Source organism: Oryctolagus cuniculus, chromosome 14, assembly GCF_964237555.1.
Source record: "Oryctolagus cuniculus chromosome 14, mOryCun1.1, whole genome shotgun sequence".
Lineage (NCBI taxonomy): Eukaryota > Metazoa > Chordata > Mammalia > Lagomorpha > Leporidae > Oryctolagus > Oryctolagus cuniculus.
In genome coordinates, this window is record NC_091445.1 from 73,803,820 (window position 1) to 73,828,365 (window position 24,546).

General features: G+C 40.6%; 1 protein-coding gene across 1 annotated transcript in view; it reads left to right on the forward strand.

The window, feature by feature from the left end:
* Nucleotides 1–24,546, forward strand: part of ITGA2 (integrin subunit alpha 2) — a 110,034-nt gene that overhangs the window by 10,325 nt on the left and 75,163 nt on the right. The window contains exon 2 of the mRNA XM_008262194.4: nt 24,311–24,428. Coding sequence (XP_008260416.3) covers nt 24,311–24,428 — 118 coding nt within the window. The remainder of the gene's footprint in view (nt 1–24,310; nt 24,429–24,546) is intronic.

Here is a 24,546-nt window from a genome sequence, read left to right on the forward strand (position 1 = left end):
TCACTCTGGCAAGAGGGTGCTTAGAAGGAGCGCAGAAGGTAGGCACCAAGACCATTTAAGAAAGAATGGTTTTAGTTTGGGTTTACTATACCAGTTGAGAGATGGGGTAAAATCTCAGCTAGTCACAATAGGGAAATTGGGTAGGGTACCAATGTGAATGACACTCGGGAAGAACAACAGACGGGAGTTGGTGACTGATTGCCTATGGTGGCACTGAAACAGGGTGAAAATGAGGCTGGAGTTTGAAGTGGAAAACTCCACGTAGTGCCATGTATTGAGGCAGATGTGTTGAAGGAACTGAAGGAAGGCAGGTTGAAGGGGAAAGGTGATGAGCTCATTTTGAGTGGTTGAGTTTGAGACAACCAGGTATTCATATCTAAGTGCTAGATAGTTATATATAGTGACATTAGGAACAGGCAGCGTGCTAGATGAAAATAGAGATTTAGGAACCATCCATGTATACAGTAATAAAAGACACATCATTGATGAGTCAGGCAAATAAGAGGATTTTGGCAACAATTCATACTGTAGAGGTCAGGTTAGGAATAGGAGATGCAAAAGGAGAGTGAAGAAGCAGAAGGAATATTGCCAAGAAGTAGGGTTTCTGGGGCCCTTGTTCTGTTGCAGCTGATTAAGCCAACATCTGCGATGCGGGCATCCCATGTGAGCGCCAACTCTGGTCCAAGCTTCTACATTCCAATCCAGTTCTTTGATAATGCACCTGGGAAAGCAGCAGAAGATGACTCAAGAATTTGGACCCCTGCCACCCATATGGGAGACCTGAATGAAGTTCCTGGCTCCTGGCTTTGACCTGGCTCAGCGCTTGCAGTTGCAGTCTTTTGGAGAGTGATTCACTGGATGGAAATTCCCTCTCTCCCTTTCTGCCTCCCTGTCTCTTTCATTCTCTCTATGTAACTCTGCCTTTCAAATAAATAAATCTTTTATTAAAAAGGCAGGAAAGAACAGAAGTGGCATGTCATGGAAATAACTGGAGAAGGAAGTTATGGTCAACAGGGTCAACTCTTTCACAGAAGTCAAGCAAGTCTGACGGACTCAACAAGGGTGGTCTCCATGAACACAAAAAGTAGAACCAAGAATGAAGTGGGATGAGCATTCAATCTAAGTGAGGAAGCAATTTCAGAAAGCCTGGTAGTAAAGAGGAAGAGTGAGTCAGGATGGGAGCAGCTGCCATTAAACAAACAAACATGGAGAGAATTGCACAGAAATTTTGAGAAATATTAGAGTACTACACAATACAATTAAAAAAAAAAAACGACATTGAGGTGTCTGTAGATGGCACAGATCCATGACATGAGACACTGAAAGAAGGAGTAGGGAGCTTTGATGTTTAAAGAAACGGGAAGGAGAGGGAGAGAAAGTTAGCACCTCTAAAAAAGGCGAAGCCACGGAGCATCATGCAGAGGTAGACAAAATAGTCTCTGGGGTCTGAAATGGAGAGAATTAGTTATTGATTAAAGGAGAAGTTGATCATGTGTACAAAGAGGGCGAGAACGGAGCTATGAAAGAAGAAGAAAACAAGAGCAATGGGGAAAGGCACTCCCAGTCCACCGTGCCTGCTTTCAGCACATACTCAATAAAGGAGTTGAAGTTGTTTTTCACGTGCGTAATATATTCCAGTTTTGATAGTAGAATGAATATCAACACTTTAATCAAATTTCCTAAGCAACAAATAAGTTCATTTAGAGATTTGTATTATTTCTCTGATATTTTAATTCAATATTTCTATCTAGCTTAAGAAAAATTCCCTAATATTTTCATAAATCAGTCTCAGATCACAGAATTAGTGTTGGTTTTGAAAGTTTTTAATTAGTAAAATATTGAAATTTTTTATTCTATGTAACTCAGTATGGTATTTTTTGAAGCATTTTAAGCCATTGTCACTGAATCATATACATAAAAATTCATATCCATTCTTTTTTTTAAAAAAAATATTTACTTGAAAGAGTTAGAGAGGAGGAGAGGGAGGGAGGGAGGGAGGGAAGGAGGGAGAGAGGTATTCCATTTGCTGGTTCACTCCCCAGCTGGCCGCAACAGCCAGAGCTGCGCCAATCCAAAGCCAGGGGCCAGGAGTTTTCTCTTGGTCTCCCATGTGGCTGCAGGGGCCCAAGGACCTGGGCCATCTTCCACTGCTCTCCCAGGCCATGGCAGAGAGCTGGATAGGAAATGGAGCAGCCGGGACTCAAACCGGGCCCACATGGGATGCCAGCACTGCAGGTGGCGGCCTCTCATATCCATTCTTTTTGTTGTAATTAGTTCAAAGTTCTTAAATTCAAGGAACTTATTTAGTCTATGCCTATTGATTTTTTTTAAGATTTATTTTTATTTGAAAGAGTTACAGAAAGAGGTAGAGACAGAGAGGTCTTCCATCCACTGGTTCACTCCCAAATGGCAAAGGCGGAGCTTCACCAGTCAGGAGCCAGGAGCTTCTTCTGGGTCTCCCACATGGGTGCAGGGGCCCAGGGACTTGGGCCATCTTCTACTGCCTTCCCAGGCCACAACAGAGAGCTGGATCAGAAGAGGAGCAGCCAGGACTAGGACCAGCGCCCATATGGGATGCTGGCGCTTCAGGCCAGGGCTTTAACCCACTGCGCCACAGCACTGGCCCACTTATTGATTCTTATAAATTACATTTACTAATGAGTATAAGCTACATATCTTATAATTCAGCTGCATAGAATATTGGACTTTTTAATAATTTTCAAATGCATTTTACTTCCTTAGGCTGGTGTATTCTCCTGTCCAAATAGTTAATAGAAACTGTACAATTTTATTCACAGATCCCTGCATAATTGCTCTGTGAGTACAGCCCTTCCCTTTCAGTAATTTTTAAAGTGCTCAGAGACACTTCTTACTATTGCTTCTCAGCCTTTTGGCTAATACCAAGTGCAGAGACTGTTCTTACTGCAGAGCCTTGTGCAAGTCCTGATCATTGACTTGCTGTTTAAAATTGAGGTTAATGCTGAAACAGAATTGGAAATAAAAGTGTTGGACACTGTGTTGTCAGCCTAAGAGATTACTGTATTGTATTTTGAAAAGCATGAACAAAGCTACTGCACCAATGGATGCCTTGAACATTGGCAGTTGTCATTCTCCCTGATTCATTTGAAGGTGGCCTTTGTTTGTCTTTGTGTGGCCCTAATCTCATTTCCATGGATACCATGTGGCAATGCAGACTGAACACAGGCTGGCTCTGCTCATTGCAGTTGGACAACTCTATTCTAAACTGTTTATCAGTTACCTTCAGGTCTTTGAATCAGATCACTTACTGGATGCTTATTACAATAGGGATCCAAAACCTTAAAAATGGATTTTATAAACTTTCTAAACAGTGTTCTTAATACTAGTATATAGTACAGATATTTGAGAAGAATTGATTAGTTTTCCATGCACTGGTGAGGAGTGGAAGAAATCATAGTGTTGGAGTTGGAATACTTTTATATAATACTTTTTTGTGATACTCTTATGTAATCTATTTTTTCACTCTAGTATAAGAAATATAATTGTTCCAATGAAAAATATCATGCAAACTTAAAATGCTTGATTTAATCAAGTGCCATAGGAATTAAGAAATCCCTTTAGTATCACAGATTTAGTTTTGCTCCCAAGTAATCAGACTTCAACTTATTGGTGTCACTGTTCTTTTTTTGGGTTATGGTTCAAGTGAGCTATGACTTTTAAGAGTACAGCCTTGTGATTTTTTCCTTTGTGTTTTCTCTAGATATACTCTTTAGCCCCCAATTCTCATCCTGTACTTTATTTAAATCTCTGCTTCACTGCACCCCCACCTCCTAATCCAATTTAGATGTCACTGCTAAGGTGCACCCTTCCCTAGCAGTTTTCATATTGTGTTTCAATTCCCAGCTTACTGGGCTAAAACTTTTTTGTAAATTTTTTTTCTATTTATTTATTTGACAGAGTTACAGACAGCGAGCGAGAGAGAGAAAGGTCTTCCTTCTGATGGTTCACCCCCAAAATGGCAGCTACGGCTGGAGGTATGCTGATCCAAAGCCAGGAGCCAGGTGCTTCTTCCTGGTCTCCCATGCAGGTGCAGGACCCAAGCACCTGGGCCATCCTCCACTGCCCTCCTAGGCCACAGCAGAGAGTTGGACTGGAAGAGGGGCAGCCGGGACTAGAACGTGTGCCCATATGGGATGTTGGCACCGCAGATGGAGTATTAACCTAGTGAGCCATGGTGTCAACCCCTAAAACTTTATTTTTTGATAAGCAGAGACAGAGGGAGAGACAAACACATAGGGAGATTTTCCATCCCATGGTTCACTCCTCAAATGACCACAACAGCCAGGGCTGGGCCAGGCAGAAGCCAGGAGTCTGCAACTCAACTGACTCTCCTATGTAGGTGTCGATGACCCAACTCCATGGGCCCTTGCCTGCTGCCTCCCAGGGTGCACATTAGCAGGAAGTTAGAATCAGGGATGGAGCCAGGATTCAAACCCAGGCACTCTTATAGGATGCCACAACCTAAGTGGCACCTTAATCATTGCCAAATGTCCAAACCTAAGCTATAACCTTGAAGAAAACCCTATTTTCTTGACTTGTGCTGAGTGTTCTTAGTATCAATTTGCTGAGTGAATGATCAATGAATGAGCTCTGACAGCTGCTGTAACACTGGGCTAAAGGCACTCTTTCTGAAAGAATGCCAAGCTGAAAAATCCCTAGTTCTTTCCGACTAGTATATGAAAAAAAAAACACCTCTACTTGTAAATCTTCCTGAATTTGCTAATATATTCTTTTAGCTGGTAAATTTGTTTTCACTTTTTGACTATTTACTTTTAAAATGTTTAAAATGTTAAAATGTTAGTATTAAAATGTCCGAGATAGCTCTATTGATGATATTATCTAAAAAATCCCCTTTCCTATCCCTTTTCTCATAGGAGCACCATTATTTATCTTCAGCTTGACTCTCCCTCCTACTGAATATTTTAAAATTTATTTATTTTCATGTTTATTCAAAAGGCAGAAAGAGAAACGGTGGGAAACCTCCCATCTAGTGGTTCATTCCCTAAATGCCCTCAGCAACCATCATTGGATCATCCTGAAGCCAGAAATCCAGAATGTGGGTGACAGGGACAAGTGCTGGACCCATCACTGTTGCCCCCCCTCTCCCCGCAAGGTGCACATAAGCAGGAAGCTGGAATGGGAGATGGAGCCAGACTCGAACCCAGGCACTCAGATATGGGATATATGGGATATAGGCACCCTACGTGGGGTCTTACCTGCTCCTGAATACATTTTTTTAAGATCACCTTCCATCCTAGTTCTCATTGTATTCCCAGAGCCTAGAATATAGTAAGCACTCAAAAATGCTAGCTTTTTTTTAAAAAAGTAAAATGTTTTATTGTGAAATATGTGCATACAGAGAAATGCATAAAAAGTAAATGAACCACTTGTCAGGGCTGGATCTTGATTTTTACCCTACTTAAAATTAGTGAGTTTGATTGTTACTGTTTCATGGATGCTGACCGAAGGCATACAACTCTGGCTCAGAAATCAGGGTTCTTGGTACTCGTGGCATGGCAAGCAACATTAGTATGAGCATATTTGTTCTTCCTCACTGTTAGTTTCCTAAGATTTTTAAAGTTACAATTGAGCATTGACTTTTAGAAGTATTTTTTTGCCTTTACTGATCACATAAGTTCTTTCGCCTTTAATCTATGAATATAGCAAATGGCATTAATTTTCAAATATAATGACAACCTTAGGTTTGTAGAATACACTCAGCCTGGTCATCCAGTCCTTTTTATATTCTTGATCAGCATTTTGTTTAGAATATTTTAATTCATGTTCATGAGTGAGATTAGCCTGTAGTTGTCTTTCCTTGTATTCTTACTGGGTTTTATGTACAAATACTATGAGATGAGATGGGGACTCTCTTATCTTTTACTGTTCTCTGGAAAAGCTTGTGTACACTTGTTGGTTTTGCCCCTTATATACTTGGTATAATGCTCTACGCAATTATTTGTGCCTACATTTTCACTGTAGGTAATTTTTAGTTATACACTCAGTATTTTGTATAGTTTTATGCCCCGTTTTTCATCTCATTTTTGGTCAGTTTTTGTGAGGTGTACTTTTTCAGGAATGTTAATTTCATTTACATTTTCACATTAACACTAAATTATTTATAGTATTATAAATATTATTATAAATTATAACACTAAATTGTATTATAGTTTTAATATCTAATATCCCATTTCACTCCAATTCTTGGTCACTCTCACCAGAGTTAATGAAATTTAGGTGTACTTTCAGAGAAGCAGTTTTTTTAGTTTTATCTCTTTATACAACATATATTTATCTTCTATATCAATAATCTCTTAGTTTTATAGATTTCCTTATTCTCCTCTCTTTGAGAAAACTCTTTCCCTTTAGCTCTTGAAATATTTCTCTTGTCCCATATTGTTTCTTCCCTTTCTAGGACTCAAGTCACGCATAGAGTTGATTTCTTATTTGCAAACTTGCTCAGTCACTAACATTTGGATGAATCCTCTCTTATTTACTGGAGATACATTGCCCAAATCCCCTCACCCCACCAGTGAATATCTGAAACCACAGATAGTGCAAAGCCCTACATATACTGTATTTTTTCTATGTGTACATATCCATGATCAAGTTTAATTTATAAATTAAGCATAGTATTAATAATGATGAAATAAAGCGATTACAAAAGTATGCTTTTAAAATGTTATGTGAATGTGGTCTCTTTCTCAGAATATCAGACTGTGCTGTTCTCACCAAGCTCTTGTTTAGTGAAGTGAGACAATATATTTCCTACATGATAAGATAAAGTAAGGTGATGTTTTATTAGGCTACTACATAAGGGTCACTTGAACACAAGCACCGCCATAATGCAACAATCATTCTGATAACCGAGGCAGCTACTAAGTGACTCACAGGGCCATGGCCTGCACAGTGTGCCCATACTTGTCCATATGGGTTTCAATTTATAACTTGACATTAATGCATCTTGTCATTTCATGGTTAACTATTGTCCCATTTTTGGATATTTAGGTTGTTTCCTGTGGGACTGTTTCCTCCTACTGTAAATAATGTGGCTGTAAACATCATTGTACAAGAAGGATTTTTTTTTCCTTTTCCTTTTGGATGATTTCCAGAAGGGGCTTTACTGTGTCAAAGGATTTTGTGTCTATTTTTAGCTCTAGTCCCACCTTGAACAGTATAGCCACGTGTACTGTGGAAGTTAACCAAGTTTACCAACATTAGATTTTCATTTACTTCTTGCCATTTGGTGACCATAAAGTGGTACTCCATATTATTTTAATATTTTTATTCATAGGGTATGACTTTTTAAATCATAATTTTAAAATGCCTACCTTTTGAAAACTCTTTGTAAATTAGGGCATCCTAGAATGTAGGCCTATAAAAGAAAACCCTTAGGAAATCATCTAGTTTAGCATCCAGCCTCAGCTTTTGAAATGATGAAAGCCTGGAGCTCCAGCTTGCTGTATGAACACTGTCAATCATTTGAAGATGTCCTTCAGGGCTGGTCCTCAGAGTCTCATTTCCCACATGCTGATGACAATCCATTTTCATTTGAGGAGTGGTAGTCCTCAAGGTAGGGTTTCTACACTTCCACAGATCAGAACCCTTTGGGGGAAGAAGGAAGACGTTTTGTCTGCCAGAGCACTTGACCTCAACTAACGGAGTCTGGAGATTGGTTACATAGCCATAGATAACTAGAGCAATCACCCCAAAGCCTAGTGGTTTACAACCACAGTCATCTTTTCTGATCTCTCACAGTTTCTTGGGTTAGGACTTTGTGAATGGCTTGCCTGGGCATTCTGGCTCAAGGTCTCCCATGGGTTGCTGTCAGTGAGTACAGAGTTCTCCGTCTTCCTGTGAATTCTTCCAGTTGCCCCAGCATTGTGCCCTCTGAGTAGGCTGAATTTTTGCATGGTGGCTCAGGCTCCAAGGGCAAGTGTCACTCACAGAACTGACATAAACTCTGTAGTACTGCTCCTTCCTTGACTCAGGAACCACACAAGCTCATCAATTCATGAGAGCAATCACAAGGTCCCACCTTTGTTTCTGGGGAGAAGACTTAGAGGATGCTTCTTGAGGGGAAATTGTCCAAAAAAATTCCCAGACTTGTTTTTAAAACATCATAAGAATTTAATCACCTTCATCATGCTTGTAAAACCATTCATGGTTTACACATTAGCAATGACTTTTGGAGCTGATAATTCCTTCTAGGAGTAAGGGGGGGTGGCGCAGGGGGCTGCTCTGTGCCTTGAAGGATGTGGACCTGCATCCCTGGCCTGCATGCACTGGATTCCAGCAGCCCCCCAGGGCCTCCTTCCAGTGTGACTAGGAAAAATCTCTATTCATTACAAAATGACCTATGAGGGACAAAATTGTTCCAACTAGAGATCCACTGTGTGAAACAAACATGAAACAAGCACGTTTTAATGTTCATGGCATCCTATAGAGAACCTCAGCTCTGAAGAGTAAGTTAAATGCCATCATTTTTTGGTTAACTATTGGATCATTAGAAACTTCAAATGGGATTATGAAAGGACAAGTATTCTGCAGATTGTAAAAGCAATGTTCTATTTTAAAAATCCACATACTTGGTGTCCATCCGTTTTTATCATCCATTTAAGGATTTTTTTAATGGATCCTTATGGCATGCCTATCATGTGATAACAGTTTCAAATACTGGGGGAATTGGAGGATCCGAGGCAGCCCCCCCCCTCCCCCAGGAGCTCCTCTTCTCATTTCAACCATCACCTGTGGAGGGGAGTGGTAGTACTTAGCTCCTTGTTCCATGTACTTTCTCCCTTAAAGCAAAATTGCATTTTTCTTTCTTAATGAAAGCAACGTTGTGCCTCCACATTCAATAGCAGTAATGTGATTGTGTGCTCTTAGCTTTTTTTTTTTTTTTTTTTTTTGCTTTTTAATAAAGTGCTATTGCTTTAAGCTAGACATTATAGAGCTTAAATCTGTACACTGTGGGTGGTCGTTTCCAAAAGGTCTATAATTTCTAGGTTTAGTTGCTTCATTTATTTATTTAGGGAGAGGGGATTTTCAACCTACATTATTTTCCTTTCAGCATGAAGACAATGCTATTGAAAATGAGATTTCCTGTGGTTATATATGTGTTCAAAAGAGTATGACCTATGACCATTTCCTGTTGCCACATATATCCTGGGTTATGATTAGTTAAACTGGAGTTTGAAGTCTGTTTGCTTAGCTCTAGAGACCGGGTATGAATAACCCCACTTCCTGTTAGTGTGAGTTATAGGAGCGACCATGGGCTGATAGTGTTTTCTTGGTGTGTTTTTTCATGTGCCTCAGCAAAATGCACAGTGTGTCATCTTACCCATTATACAGCAGTTTTCAGTAACCTAAATAGATATATTCAGGATATGGTTTTTCATAATTGTGGTACAAGTGAGATCCCTTAGTAAATTTCACAAGACCTGTGGTATCTTCAGTAGTGTATAATTATATTAATAAAAAAAATGAAAACACATTGTCATTTGTTAGTGCCTGTCATTTGTTAGATACTAGATTAAATTTTTTCACTTTCTTTTCATACTGAGTCATATTTACCTTACAGAGAAAAAGCAATGGCTTATATAAGGTAAGGAACCTTCCCAAGATCAGAGAGCTTTTCAAACTTCAGAGGCCAAGCTCTTAGGCACTATGATATGTTGTTGACTTTGCTAAACAAGTGGATTTTTGAGTTTAAAAAATGCTATACTGTGTTGATATTTGGTGTAGCATTTAAGACACTGATTGGGACACGTGCATCCAGTATCAGAGTGCCTGTGTTGGAGTCCCATCTCCACTCCCAACTCTAGCTTCATGGTAATACACACTCTTGGGAGGCAGCAGGTCATGGCTTGAGTATTTGGGTGCCTGACCCCAACTTTGGAGATCAGGATGGAGTTCCCAGCTCTTGACTTCTGGCTACCCAGCCTTGGCTGTTGCAGCATTTGGGGAGTGAACCATTAGATAGTAGGTGGAAGATCTGTCTCTGTGTCTCTCTGCCTTTCAAACAAATAAAATAATAAACATTCAAAAATATACTTCTAGCAGTGGCATACTTGTATCATCCCATTACATTTAAATAAATATTTTAGGGTTCTGTTATAGTTAGATATGAAGTTCAATAGCCTCTAAAATTCTAAATGGAAAATGTGTGTATGTGTATGCACATATATGTAGACATATATTAATCTTTTAATCCTATATGTATCTGCTCAGTAACATCAATTCAAGTATCTTTATTTGAACCACTCCAGAGCTCAGTATATATTTATTAAACTGGCCTTAACTGATTTCACATATGCATAACTTATTGTTTGTTGGAAAGGTAAAATAGTCTGTTTATTCAACGATTATTGAGCCACAACCCTGTGATAAGCACTCTTCTGAGACTAGGGAGCATGGCAGTTAATACAGTAGACAAAGTCTCTACTCTTAGGGACAAGAGTAGATTTACCATAAAACAAGAGAAGCAGAAGTTTTAGGGATTCTATGTGGGTATTTTCTGTGTGTTCATATGGCCTGATATTTTTATTAAATACAAAAATGTTAATATCATTTTCTATGCTAACAGAAAATTTCAATAACAAGGATATTAACAAACCAATTCAAAATTTTCATCAATTCAGAGTTTATACACTGATCCTTGTGTCTTAGTGTGTTTTCTTTAAAAGAATAACAGACTGGGTAATTTATTAAGAAAAGAGGCTTACTTTGTACAGATCTGGAAGTCCAAGAGTGTGACACCAGCCTCTGCTAGGTTTCTGGTGAGGACCTCATGGCAGAAAGCAGAGAGCAGGTGGGCATGTTTGGAAGGGAAAACATGGGGTGGAGGAGGGTGTAACTTTGCTTTACAGTAACCTGCTCTCATGAGAACAAAGTGACTTACCTGAACCACATTAACCCCTTCATGATGGAATTCCCATGAACCAAACACCTTTTAAAGGCTCTGCACCTCTCAATGCCATTATATTGACAATTAAATTTCAACGTGAGTTTTGGTGAAGACAAACTACATTTGAACCAAAAACTTAGTCTACTCACATACAACATACAATCATTCCATTCAAATAGTCCCAGAAGTCTCAACTTGTTCCAGCATCAACTCAAAAGTTCCAAGATTAATCAGAGACTACGAAATCGGACCAAGTTATCTATTTCTAATACATAGTAGTGGGACAAAGATAGGGGAAACATTCTCATTCCAAAACATGGAGATGGGCAGAAGAACAGGGTAACAATTTCTAATAAATTCTGAAACACCAGGGCTGACTTTGTGTCTCAAAGTAAGCTTTTACTCCACGTGCAGCCTCCTGAAGATACTGGGGTGGGGGATGCGTCCCGGAGGTCTTAGAGAAGCCCACCTTCCTGACTTGGCTGGGTTCATCCCTTATGGCTGCTCTCTTGGACTGAGTGGCATCCTGTTGCCTGTGGCTTTCCCAGGCAGACATTGTGTGCTGCTGGTGTTGCTACCACTCAGGTCTCAGCAGCCATCCCACTCCCAAGGCTTCAGTAGCCATCACCGTGGTGGGAACTGTCTCTGGCAGCTTGACCCATTTGGCAGTTCTCTGTATGGGCTTCCAGGTAGCTCAGTACATCTTTTAAAATCTCTGGGGGGGTCACTATGTCTTCATAGCTTTTGCATATTGCACACCTGCAGAATTAGCATCATATGAACACTGTCGAGCCTTACTGCTTTCACCCTTCAGAATGTTCCAAGGTGACTTGGGGTCACTTGAGTCATAGATAAAGCAGTCCATAAGCATTGCACCAGAAAGGATGGAATAGGTTCTAGAAGCAGTCTGGAGCAGGAATTCCATGGAAGGTGCCCCAGGCCAGCCCTGTGAAACCATTCTGCCCTCCTAGAGCTCTGGGCCTGTGATGGGACTGAAACCTTGAAGATCTCTGCTGTACCCTCAGACCTTTCCCCCACTGTCTTGATAATTAGTCTGATCCCTTCTACCTGTGCTAATCTCTTTATTACCCAGCGGCTCAGCCAAACCCTTGTTTTGTTCTTCCAAACACACTTTTCATTCTTACATGGCCTAGCTGTGACTTTTCCAAGTTTTTATAATCTGCTTCCTCTTTAATTATAACTCTGCCTCTAAATCATTCTTTGTTCTTTCTGTTCAGCGTAAGAGATTAAAAGTAACCACACAGCAGATTGAATGCTCTGCTGCCTTAGACATTTCTTCTAGAAATCCTAGTTCATGAGTTTTGAGTTCTGCCTTCCGTAAAGTCCTAGGGCATAAGAACAACACAATCAAGTTCTTTGCTGTTGTATAACAAGGATGGGCTCTGTTCCAGTTTCCAGTAAGATATTTCTATCTGAGATTTCATCAGAATGGCCCTTACTGTCTACATCTCTATCAGCATTCTAGTCGTGAGCACTTAAATGATCTCTGAAGTTTTTGATTTCTCCTCTTATGGCATCACCAAAATCAACCTTAGTAACCTGTTCATAGAATTACAGGCCTTTTGTAGTCTGATCCTCCAAACTCTGCCCATTACCCAGTTCCAGATCTGCTTCCATATTTTCAAGTATCTTTGTAGCATTAATTGCAGTCCTTGGTACAAATTTTCAGTCTTAGACTCTTCTTTATAAATTAATGCAATAGAGAAAAGAGGTTTATTTGGGCTCCTGGTTCTAGAAATCCAAGTGTTGCAGAGTACAGAGAGGGGGAAAGAGAAGAAGGAAGAGGAAGAGGAGGATGGAGAAAGCCTCTAGACTTGTTCATGAGTTCTTGCCACCATGCATAAAAATAATTTGAGGAGACATCGGTGTCCCGAGTGTGTAGCCATGTTGGTTTGGCATGGAATGGGGTGGTAGCGGAGCAATGCAGTCTTCAGCTCCATCTCACTATCTCCTTGCCTATTTCACGTGAGTGTGGCAACAACATTTGATCAACTTCTGGTGAGGGCCTCATGACACAACAGAAGGGCAGGCAGTGGTATGGGGAAGGGACAAAACACAAGGGGTAACCTTGCTTTATAACAACCAGATCTCATAATTAACGCAGTCCTGCAGGAACTGCACTAATCCCTTAGTGAAGGTAGGGGCCCTGTGATCAAACAGCTCTTAAAATGCCTACCACTGCTCAGTACTGTTACTTTGGCAATTAAATTTCAACATGGATTTTAGCAAAGACAAACCAGATTCAAGCCATAGCACCCTTTAAAAGGAAACCTGATGTGTCTGGAAATGTTTAGTTCTTGTATGAAATTGGAAAGCGGTCCTACATATTTCCATAACTTTCCATAGGAGATGTGAAAATGAAAGGAATACTTGGCTATAAATATTCATTTTAATAATTCAGTGTACCATGCTAGAAAAAGAAAACTCTTATTTAGAGAATATGGCTTTGTAAAATTGTCTGGTGAAGAGGTTATCAAAAGATATAGAGGGAAAAAACTGGTCATTGGAGAAATGTCAGGCGATTAGTAAAATGTGTGTGCGAGCTTTTTGGATTTGTCAGTTTTTGAAAATGCATTATTTGCTAGAAATGCTTTTTTATCCTGAATAAATATGAATTTAAAATTCTTAGATTTATCTTCATTTGTTTGAAAGAGAAACAGATACAGAGAGATAGGCAAAGATCTTCTATCTGCTGTTCACTCCCTGAGTTTGTTTCAAAATTTTGTATTTTTGCCCCTCAAGGAGCCCCTATCACCAAATTGTGGCAACTTTAGTCCCTGCAAACTCATATCTCCCCTTTACAGATTTTAATAGATAAGGCAGACAGTAGGAATTAAGTACTTAACAGAACGTAGCAATACCGTATTAAGAAAAATTAAGCAGAGTAAGTGGAACGGAGAAAGCCTGACAGAGAGTAGAAAAGGGGAAGATACCCTATTGGGTAGGGTTAGGAACCAGTTGTTCATTGCTGTATGACAAATTATCACAAATTATCTAGAAAGGTAAATATAATGTGAGTTTATTATCACAGTTGCTTTGGGCCCAGAATCCAGATGTGGTTTCCCTGGGGTCCTCTATTTGAGTTTCTTTCAATATAATCATGGCGTTGACCAAGGCTGGAGTCTCATCTGGATGCTTGACTGAGGAAGCATCCACTTTGCTCTTTCAGAGGACTCCTCCAGAGCCTTGCTGGCTGTCAGCCGGAAGCTGCCCTCAGTTCCCTGCCAGTTGGGCCAGTAAGGGAGAGTTTCCGCTAGCAAAACAGAAGTCAGTCCTATGTGATGGAATTGCGGAAGTGACATCCATGACTTTTGATTTGAATCTTAACTTCTGTTGTGAAAGTCACAAGTCCTGGCCTCACCCGTGGGAAAGTATTATTACCCAGGTGTGACTATCAGGAGTTGGGGCTCATTGGAGGCTACAGATGGTGAGAGCAAGCATCTCTGATAGGTTAATGTAGGAGCAGGAATGCAAAAGCAGTGAGAATAAATGCAAAGCTTTCTGGGGAAAAAGGAATTCCAAGCAGAGGGGACAAATGTGAAGGCCTGAGGTCAGAATATGCTCCAGGAGGAGCCAGGGCTCCAGCTGAGGGAGCCGAGGAGCGGGAGAGGTGACCATGCAGCTGTTGAGGTACAATTTATACTTGAGAACAGCTGAGTCACATTTGTAGGTAACTTACTGCAGTAAGAGTTGTAAATGCTAACAAAGAAGTTAGAAGAAGGGTGTGTGCAGGTTCAGAGGGTCAGAGAAGATTCTAACTGAACGTTTGTAGAAGAGCAGCCTGTGAACATAAATACTGGGTACTTCAAGAAGTTTGTGGAAATATAATTAAAAGTTTATTTTGGTGTAAAAATTTTTTAAACCCATGAATACGAGGAGTCTTGAAAAAGTTCTTTAAAAATAAGTGTTATGGAAAATCTGCATGGATGCCCAATTTTTTTGTACCATATGAACTTTTAAAAGAAATACTAATTTCAGCCTTGTCTGTTTTTTCCCATATGTGAGATATATTTTGTTACTTAAGCAGTTGGGACTAACTCACTTGCTAACTTCACAAAAATGCCATTAAGAGGTAGAGAAGGGAAGCATTTTTCCTTTCACATAAAATTTAGGGAAAACTGAAAACAGAAAGTGAGTTCAAGAGATGGTATTTCTAGCTTCTCTTCCAGTAACTCTTGGGCCAACATTCTCACTCCTGTGTTTCACTGTCTCCCTTTGAGCCACTGCCAGATGGTAGTGTGCCCCCCAGCAACCTTATAAAAATACAAACGAGAATCCATTGAGTTGTTAGAAGGCACGAAGCCATTGTACATGGATGTAAGAAACAATTACAGTGAGCTTTTAGGGATGTTCATTGCCTGCAAGATCGAACTTTTGCAATGTAAAGGGTCTTGAAATGACCTAGCCACGTGCCACAGCACTGCAGGACTTGGACTTGATGCAGTTACAGTGACACACACACACACTTTGGAGTTTTTAACACAAAATATGAGCCTTAACGGATACAGCTAGAATTAGTGTGTATCTTTCCTTGTATTTGTGCAGATATGTATCGACAGCATTATCTTTGCAACCTAGAATAGAAGATGGAAATTTTCTGTTATAACCTGATTTTCTTCTGTTGGTCTGCTTGGGGTGCCATAACAGAATTCCACAGACTGAATGGCTTTGCAAACACAGATTTACTGTTTGACAGTTGTGGTGGTTAGAAGTCCAAGATCTGAGTGCTTTCAGGGTTGGTTTCTACGGGGGCACTCTTCTTCCTGGTTTTGGACATCTGCCTTCTCCCTGTGTCTGTACATGGCCTCTCTTGTGTATGGGCTGAGAGCAGTATCTCTGGTGATGCTGCTTCTTCTAAGGACACCACCATAGTGCATTAGGGCTCTACTTGAAGACCTCAGTCAACCTTACTTATTGTATATGGACCCTATTTCTTTTTTTTTCTTTAAGATTTATTTGAATTTCAGAGTTACACAAAGAGAGGAGAGGCAGAGAGAAAGATCTTCCATCCGCTGGTTCACCCCCAAGATGGCCGCAATAGCTGGAGCTGCGCCGATCCGAAGCCCGGAGCCAGGAGCTGCTTCTGTGTCTCCCACACAAGTGCAGGGGCCCAAGGACTTGGGCCATCTTCCATTGCTTTTCCAAGCAATGCAGAGAGCTGGATTGGAAGTGGAGTAGCTGGGTCTCTAACCACTGCCCATATGGGATGCTGGCACTTCAAGCCAGGGTGTTAACCTGCTGTGCCACAGCGCCGGCCCCATATGGACCCTGTTTCTAAATACAGTCCCACTGTGGCTTAGGGCTTCAATGTAATTTTGAAGGAGACTGTCCAGTCATTATCATCCCATTAGGTAAAATGATATATTGAGTTTATTTCTGGCCATGGAAGTGTTGCTTTTAATATGAATACAGAGTAATTGCCAAGTAAATGATATATGCATATGCTGTTTATAAAATGGCTGCTAAACTCTGACTCTCTACCTTTTAAAACTGAGATAGGATTCATTCAGACACTTGCTCTATCCCTCTAAGAAAATGCAGTGCTCTCCCAGGATTTCCCTGAACTTTCAGGATGTGCACATTTTCATTCATTTGGCCTCCAACTTCCTGGCTGCAGAGTTTTTGTTCTCTGCTCTGTCAAGTCTGCTGTTGGATTTGACTGAGACCGTGCATGCAAGCTCATACATTGGCCTGTTATTGTGTCAAGGGTGCAGGTGTTGGCATGAGGTTCACGAATTGGAGAAAAAGACTTTATTACTCACAGCAAACAGCATGAGCATCCTCACTCTGGAACCCCTTGCCCCACTGTAGTCTCACAGTAGTTACACGAAGGTGCCCAGACAGAGGGGGGAACACAAAATGAATTTCATTATAGGAAAGGAACACTGAGCTTCGTTAGCCTGTTGTTTTATAGCAAGCAGCCAGCAAGCCTGCGCTTTGTCCTAGGGGAAGCTATTACCTCATCCTTTGATGTTGCCCATTATGAAAACAACACTGAGAAGTTGCCCAGATAAAGAGCAGTCAGAATCTAACATGAGCAGCTTACGCATTGTGTTGGGATAAATGCTACCCCCACCACATCAATATGTGTCTATCCTAGATTAACACCTAGAAATATTACCTTACTTGAAAAGAGGGTCTTTGTGGATTGCATTGAAGAGACTTGTCATAGGAACAGGAATGTTCAAGCTGTTTCTGGTGAGGCTTAGAAGGAAATGAGGAGTGTGATCTCGGAAACCTAGGAAAATGTGATCCCCGTTAGAGTAGCTGAAAATGTGACCTGCGTCCCAGAGCTGTGTAGAAAGCATATAACTTTTTTAGAGAAGAACTTGGATATTTAGATAGGCAAATTTCTGAGCTAAATGTTAAAGGGTGTGGCCTGATTTGATTGTTCCTTGTTGAATACAGCAAAATAGGAGAGAGGTAACTTAAAGAAGAAATGTTGGGGTGGGCATTGTGGCATAGTAGGTTAAGTGCCACTTGGGGTGCCCACATCCCATATTGGAGTACCTGGGATTGAATTTTGCTTCCACTTCCGATCCAGCTTCCTGCCACTGTACCTCAGAGGCAACAAATGATGACAAAAGTACTTAGTTTCCTGCCACCCATGTGGGAGAACCAGATAGAGTTCCTGGCTCTTGTCTTTGGCCTGGCCCAGCCTTGACTGTTACAGGCATTTGGCAGGGTTGGGGGTAGGGGGGCATGAACCAGTAGATAAAAGATTTCTTTCTCTCTCCCTCAATCTGTCCCTCCCCTCCCTCTCAATCCCTTACCCATTCCCAGTCCTACCTCTCCCTCTTCCTCTCTTTCTCCCTCTGTCTCTCCCTCTGTGATTCAGTGTTCAGATAAATAAGTAAAAAATAACTTGTGTCAAGAAGAGGCTTTTTGTGCTCCACATTGTTCTTTAAAAAGAAGAAAGGTTGATGAGTTAGAGGAGGAGGAGAAAGAGGAGGAGTTTCTTAAACAAAAAAGAACCAGCATTTGATAGGCTTGCAATCAGGCTGAGAATTTTCCAGACTATCAGATTGCAAAAAGAATATATGCTGGGTGTTTACATCCCACTGAAAATCTTGCGTTGAAATACAATCCCCAGTGTGATGGTATTTTGAGGTGTGTCCTTTGGGAGGTTATTAGGTTATATGAGTACAATCCCTATAAATGGGATTAGTGCTATTATAAAAAGGACCTTAAAGCTTATTAGCACTCTCTGGCTCTCTTTTCTTCTCTTCCTCTGCCTTGTAAGGCTGTAACAAGAAATCTTGTTATATATAACGAGAAGTCTTCAACCTGGAAGATGGCTCTCCCAAGAACCTAACTGGGCTGATACCCTTTTCTCAGACTTCTAGGCCCCAGACCTGTGAGAAATAAATTTCTATTGTTTAGAAACATCTCAGTCTCTGCTGCTTTGTCGTAGAAGCCCACATTGACTAAGCTACTAGCAGTGGGAGATTCAGTGTTTAGGAAATCACGCTCTGAAGAGAAGTCCAAAGATGTGGCTGGACACTCTTTTGATGAACAGATTAGATGTGCAATTCATGAATTCCTTCAACCATCTTGGCAGAGGCCAGAATAGAGATTAGATTTGGAAGGAAACATCTGTGAAGAAATGTTTTTGCCAGATCACATGGATTCTCATTGACATTCATCAGAAACCTACAAGGGAATATTTCCTCAGCCAAAGCACTGCCACCTTGGACTGAAGGGGACACAAAGGCAAAGGCCAGTGCAGGTGCAGAGAGCTGTGGTGCTCTCATGGGCCTGGGGGACAGAGCCCTGAGCAGCACAAAGGATTAGTCTCGGGCCTTGAAATCTCATGGTATTTTCTCTGTCAGATGTCAAATTTGTTTGGAACTGGTGGCTCCTTTATCTCTCCAAATTTCTGTTGGAAATGTCTACCACATACCTGCCCATCATTGTATTTTGGAAGTAAATAACTTGTTTCCTAAGTTCATGGGTCCACAGGTGGGGAAGAATTTCACCGAGGATAGACCATAGCAAGAATTTCACTCATATCTGATAATCAGGATGAGATTTGGGACGTCTGAGTGGATAATATTTAGATGAGATTTGGGGCTCAAAGTTAATGCTATAGTGGATTGAAACATTTGGAGAAGTTGGGAAAGGTGATGAATTTATTTTGCGTATGATATGGACGTTGGGGAAACCAGATGATGTTCAAAAAGCCATATCCATGTCTTAACTGCTGGAAACAAAGTGTGACCTTATTTGGAAAAAGAATCTTTGCTTATGAAATGGAATTAAGGATCAAGATGAGAACATCCTGAATTATCTGGATGAGGCTCAAGTCCAATAACAGGTATCCTCATGAGAGTGATGCCGATGGAGGTTTGGCACACAGACACAGGCACTGTGGCCACAGAGTTGGATATCAGTCATGTAAGCTCAGGTTAAGGAAGTCCAACTAGAGTTCCTAGAAGGTAGGGGTGGTAAGGAATAGATTACTGCCTGCAACCTCCGAGGGAGCACAGCCCTGCTGGCCCCTTGATTTCTGACTTTTGGCATCCAGAACTTGGAGAACACATTTCTGTTTTAAGCCATTCGGTTTGTGGGAATTTGTGACAGTAGCCACAGGAAATGCATACATCATTAAAATGTGCAGAGGAGCAAGAGACTGTTGGAAAACTCTTTCCCAGCACACTCACTTCCTATACTTATCTCATTCCATTGCTTGTAAGGTTGAGTCTCATTAACTTTCCTACAAAATCATTTATTCAAGGCCAAGGGCTGGTATGATTGGAGGAAAACCGATTTTAGCTAAACCAACAAACTAAATGATAGTGTTGGGTGTCCCTGTTCTTCTGAAGCTTCAACCATACCCTGTGCTACTGCCCATCCTTTCTTTCCCTCTTTCATTGTTTTCCTTCCCGCAAAGTTCTCTGTCTTTAGTGGCCCTGCCTCTTAGTCACTGATGCCCTAAAAGTCATATCTTTGCCTCACTTTATCAAGGATGTTTGCATATTTTTTAAAGATTTGTTTATTTGAAAGAGCTACAGAGAGTGGGGCTGGTGGGGAGACAGAGATCTTCCATCCCCTGGTTTACTCCCCAGATGGCTAAAACAGTCAAGGCTGGTCCAAGCCAAAGCAAAGAGCTTCATCTGGGTATCCTATAATGCGTGCAGGTGCACACACACTTAGGCCATGTTCCACTTCTTTCCCCAGGCCATTAACAGGGAGCTTGATCAGAAGTAGAACAGCTGGTAGAGCCGGCATTCATATGGGATGCCGGTCTCACAGGTGGTTTTACCCACTATGCCACAATGCCAGCTCCTCAGTGATGATTTTAAACAGAGACTATTCCTCTTTAAAATGTAAAATATCATCCCCATTAAATAGTAATCAGTTTCATCACTGTATTATTTGAAAGAACTGAAATGGACTGTGAAAACATCAATGTGAGGAAGGCATGCCGATTAGAGGGTGATAGGGAGGGAGGAAGTCAGGATGGGTCCAGGAGTCAGAGGATCTTGAAACTAAAACTCAGAGATGTGCAGAGAACATGGTCTCATCCATTCAGATTTCAAAGACAAAGTAGGAGAATTGGCCAAGATAACTGGGTGTAATGAAAAGAATTGTCATCGTTGACTTCAGAATCTGTAAATCAAATATAAAAACAGTCATGGTTGTAAAACAATAATTCTTAGGAACAAATAAAGGGTTTTTTTAAATAGGTAAATTAGTATTTTTAAAAGATTTATCTATTTGAAAGTCAGTTACAGAGAGGAGAAGCAGAGAGAGAGAGGTTTTCCATTCCATGGTTCACTCCCCAATTGGCCGCAATGGCCACAGCTGTGCTGATCCGAAGCCAGGAGCTTCTTCCGGGTCTCCCACATGGGTGCAGGGGCCCAAGGACTTGGGCCTTCTTGTACTGCTTTCCAAGGTCATAGCAGAGAGCTGGATTGGAAGTGGAGCAGCCAGGTCTTGAACCAGTGTCCATATGGGATGCCAGCACTTCAGGCCAGGGCATTAACCCACTGCACCACTGTGCCAGCCCCATGTAAATTAGTATTTTTGAAAAGATTTACTTGAAAGGCAGAGGGACAGAAAGAGAAAGAGGAGGGTTTATTCCCAAATGGTCACAATGGCCAGGTCTGGATCAGGCTGAAGACAGGCGCTAGGAACTCCATCTGGGTCTCCTTCTTGATGAATACTCAAACAGACTTCAATGCTTAATTTTGTGGACAACATCATAGACAGTGTGATAGGCACCTGCAAAGACCATCAGCAGCATGAGCTGGGTGTTCTCAAAGAGCCAAAGGGGAATGTGGCTGGAGAGTGGTGGGGAGTGAGGTCAGAGAGGTACACAGGACCTTTGAAACCATTCTGGAGAAACAAGATTTCATTCTCAGTGTAGTGGTAACACACTGGGGTATATTTTAAGAAAAAATATATTTGAAACACACACTAGGAGATTTTTCAATCTACCATGTAGTAATTTACTTCACAAATGGGCCAGGATAAAGCCAAAAGCCCAAAACGCCATCTGTATCTACCATGTAGCTAGTGGGAACTCAAGTACTTAAGCCATCACCTATTGCCTCCCAGGTGCGTGAGCAGGAAGCTAGATCAGAAGCACAGGGTAGCCAGAACTCAAACCAGGCTCTCCAATATGGGATTCAGGCATCCCAATCAGTGACTTAACCCTACTGCACAACAATGCTTGCCCCATGTTGGATTATTTTAATCAGGAAGATGAAATGATGTGTACCATATTTTTAATCATGTTATATAAATGTGCTTCTAAGTATGTAGCTATACATGTGTGTATAAGTAAGTATATATGTACATATATAATAAAATTGGACTGTTAGGTATTAAAATGAACTTGTTTTCCTGACTTGTAAGCTGATAATGATAGACATACACTCATATGCATATTTAATACACATATGTATAGTCATGCCCTGCATAATGTTTTGTCAATAACAGACAAAACATATCCAGTGGCGATTCCATAAGCTTATATTGTCTGGTGACATAATAAATATCTTAGTTTTTCCTCTGGTGTTCTCACAGCAATGAAATTGGCTGGTGATGAATTTCTCAAAATGTATGACCATCATTAAGGGCCTGTGTATTTTATAAATATATATACATATATATCATATATAAATAAAAATTTGACTCTAGGTGATATAATGGCACAAAATCATGAGGGAGTTCATTTTACCATTTGCTGAGGTCTAACTGAAAAATGAAATCAGTGTCCATATAGTCATACATGTTGCTTCCAGCATTAGATGTTTTAAAAGTGGGAACAATTTGGCATCATCTCCCCAACATTTTACTGTATGCTGGCTAATTGATAGCATACTCAAATAGCTTTTATTGGGTTCTTTACAGTAGGGTGAAAATAAACTGTTGATTGGAAACACCAGTATTTGGGATGCCGATTCTGATTTTCTGCTTGGTTGGCCATGTCATTTTCTTTTGCACTTTATTTTCTCAAAAATAAAAAGCAGTCGTGCATATGAAAAATAGGAGAAAATTTACAAATGTTGAGTTGTGTAGATTTTTGCTACAGAGCATTTTAAAATTAATGTTTTTATTTCTTTCTGGCAGTACATATTTCTGAGAAATGAAGAGCTTTCTAGAGTGAATAAATCCCCAGTAGGATGACTTTGGCTCTTAGACAGACACATTAACTACTCTAAGTCCCAAAATTTCATCACTGATTCATTATTCCTTTGGAGCATTCTGCACGGTCTGCCCCCAGAAGTTTGAAGGCACAGTGCAAGAGCAAGTCATTTTCTTCCAGCATTTCAGTGCCTGAAACAATAGATTTTGAAATACTGCATAGTTTCAATGCTACCCAGAACGTGGGATATTTGCTGGTGAAAACACATAGTAACAGAGCTTCTGTGTTGACCTTAAAAGTCCATTTTTCAGTGTCTACAGAGATAAATATGGATCTTAAGTAGCATAAAACACGTTCACTTCTGCATAGAGAATATTAATCTACACAACCATCTGTCTATAGCAAAAAGGCCTACCAGCGTGAATGCTACCAGTGTCAGTGGAGAAATGGAATTAGTGGTATTTCCCTTTCCATAAGAAACAAGAATTTTCAGAAACGTCTGTCAAAGCCTCCTTGGTCCTTTTCTGTTTTAGATGATTATCATTTATTCTTCATTTAGAAAGAGGCCTTCAAAAGCTCAGCCACTTTTGATAGTTTCTCCTGGAATGAAACAGATATGGAACATTTTTGCTACATTTTCATCCTCAAAAGTGACCCCTTCAGAAGTCAAATGATAGAATTTTAAAGGAGCTGTGATTTTTGCATCCCTTTTGATGTAGTCAGCAGTAGTGCTCTTCAACAGACATTTCACGTAGAGTCTGCATCAGGATCTTGAAGGGGATTCAGAAGACGTGGAGGATACCCTACAGGCCCTGCACTGAGGCGGTGCTTGTTAGGAAGTACAAATAGAACTCAAATTCCTTAACACTGAGAGCTAATATAGTGGTTTAAAAGGTCAGGGTCGGGGCCACCACTATGGTGTAGTGGGCTAAGCCTGCACCAGTTTGTGTCCCAGCTGCTGCTCTTCTGATCCAGCTGTCCGGTATGACCTGGAAAAGAAGTAGAAGATGGCCCAAGTGCCTGGGCTCCTGCACCTGTGCAGGGGACCTAGAAGAAGCTCCTGTCTCCTAGCTTTAGATCTGCCCAGCTCCAGCTGTTGTGGCCATCTGTGGGAGTGAACTAGGGATGGAAGACCTTTGTCTCTGTCTCTCCCTCCCTCTCTGTAACTCTACCCCTCAAATAAATAAATCTTAAAAAAAATAATAAAAGGTCAGGCCCTTGAATCAGTCTTGTGTTCAAATCCTGCCTTTAACCTTACCACTCTCCAACTATGATATTGAGTCACCTCCTAGAGTCTCAGAAATCTCTGCAAAACAAAGGTGATATCCGTAATCACTTCCTGGGGTTTCTTGGAGAATGAATAAGCTTGTAAATCATGCATATCAAACACTTAGCCTGGTGTGAGACCTCAAACAAGTAGTCACACACATCGCTTAGCAAAATGAGCTGTTAGCTGATTTTGTCATTGTGCAAGTATCATAGAGTGCATGTACACAAACTAAGGTGATTACAATGTCTCTAGGTATATGCTGTCATGGGACCACCATGATATATGTGGTCCGTCTTTGACCAAAGCAGTGCATGACTGAATTTTGAAAGCAGAAGTTGCTGCTACTTGTGGAAACACTGTTAAGAATAATTATGAGGTCAAACAAGCTTTTTAGAAAAGTGGCCTTTTGAAACTTATATTATATACTTATATTCACAAGGTGTAAATATGTACTATGCTTTCATTTTTTTCTCAATAGGCATTTTAAATTGTTTGGCATACAATGTTGGTCTCCCAGAAGCAAAAATATTTTCTGGTCCTTCAAATGAACAGTTCGGCTATTCAGTGCAGCAATTTATAAATCCAAAAGGCAACTGGTAAGAATATTCTCTTCTTATGGTTTCAATGAAAGTACTCGGTAGATTTAATATTTGAGTGCAATTTCTTGTTCTAATTGGTGAATGATTATAGTGTTAATGGGTAGGTTCTTATGGA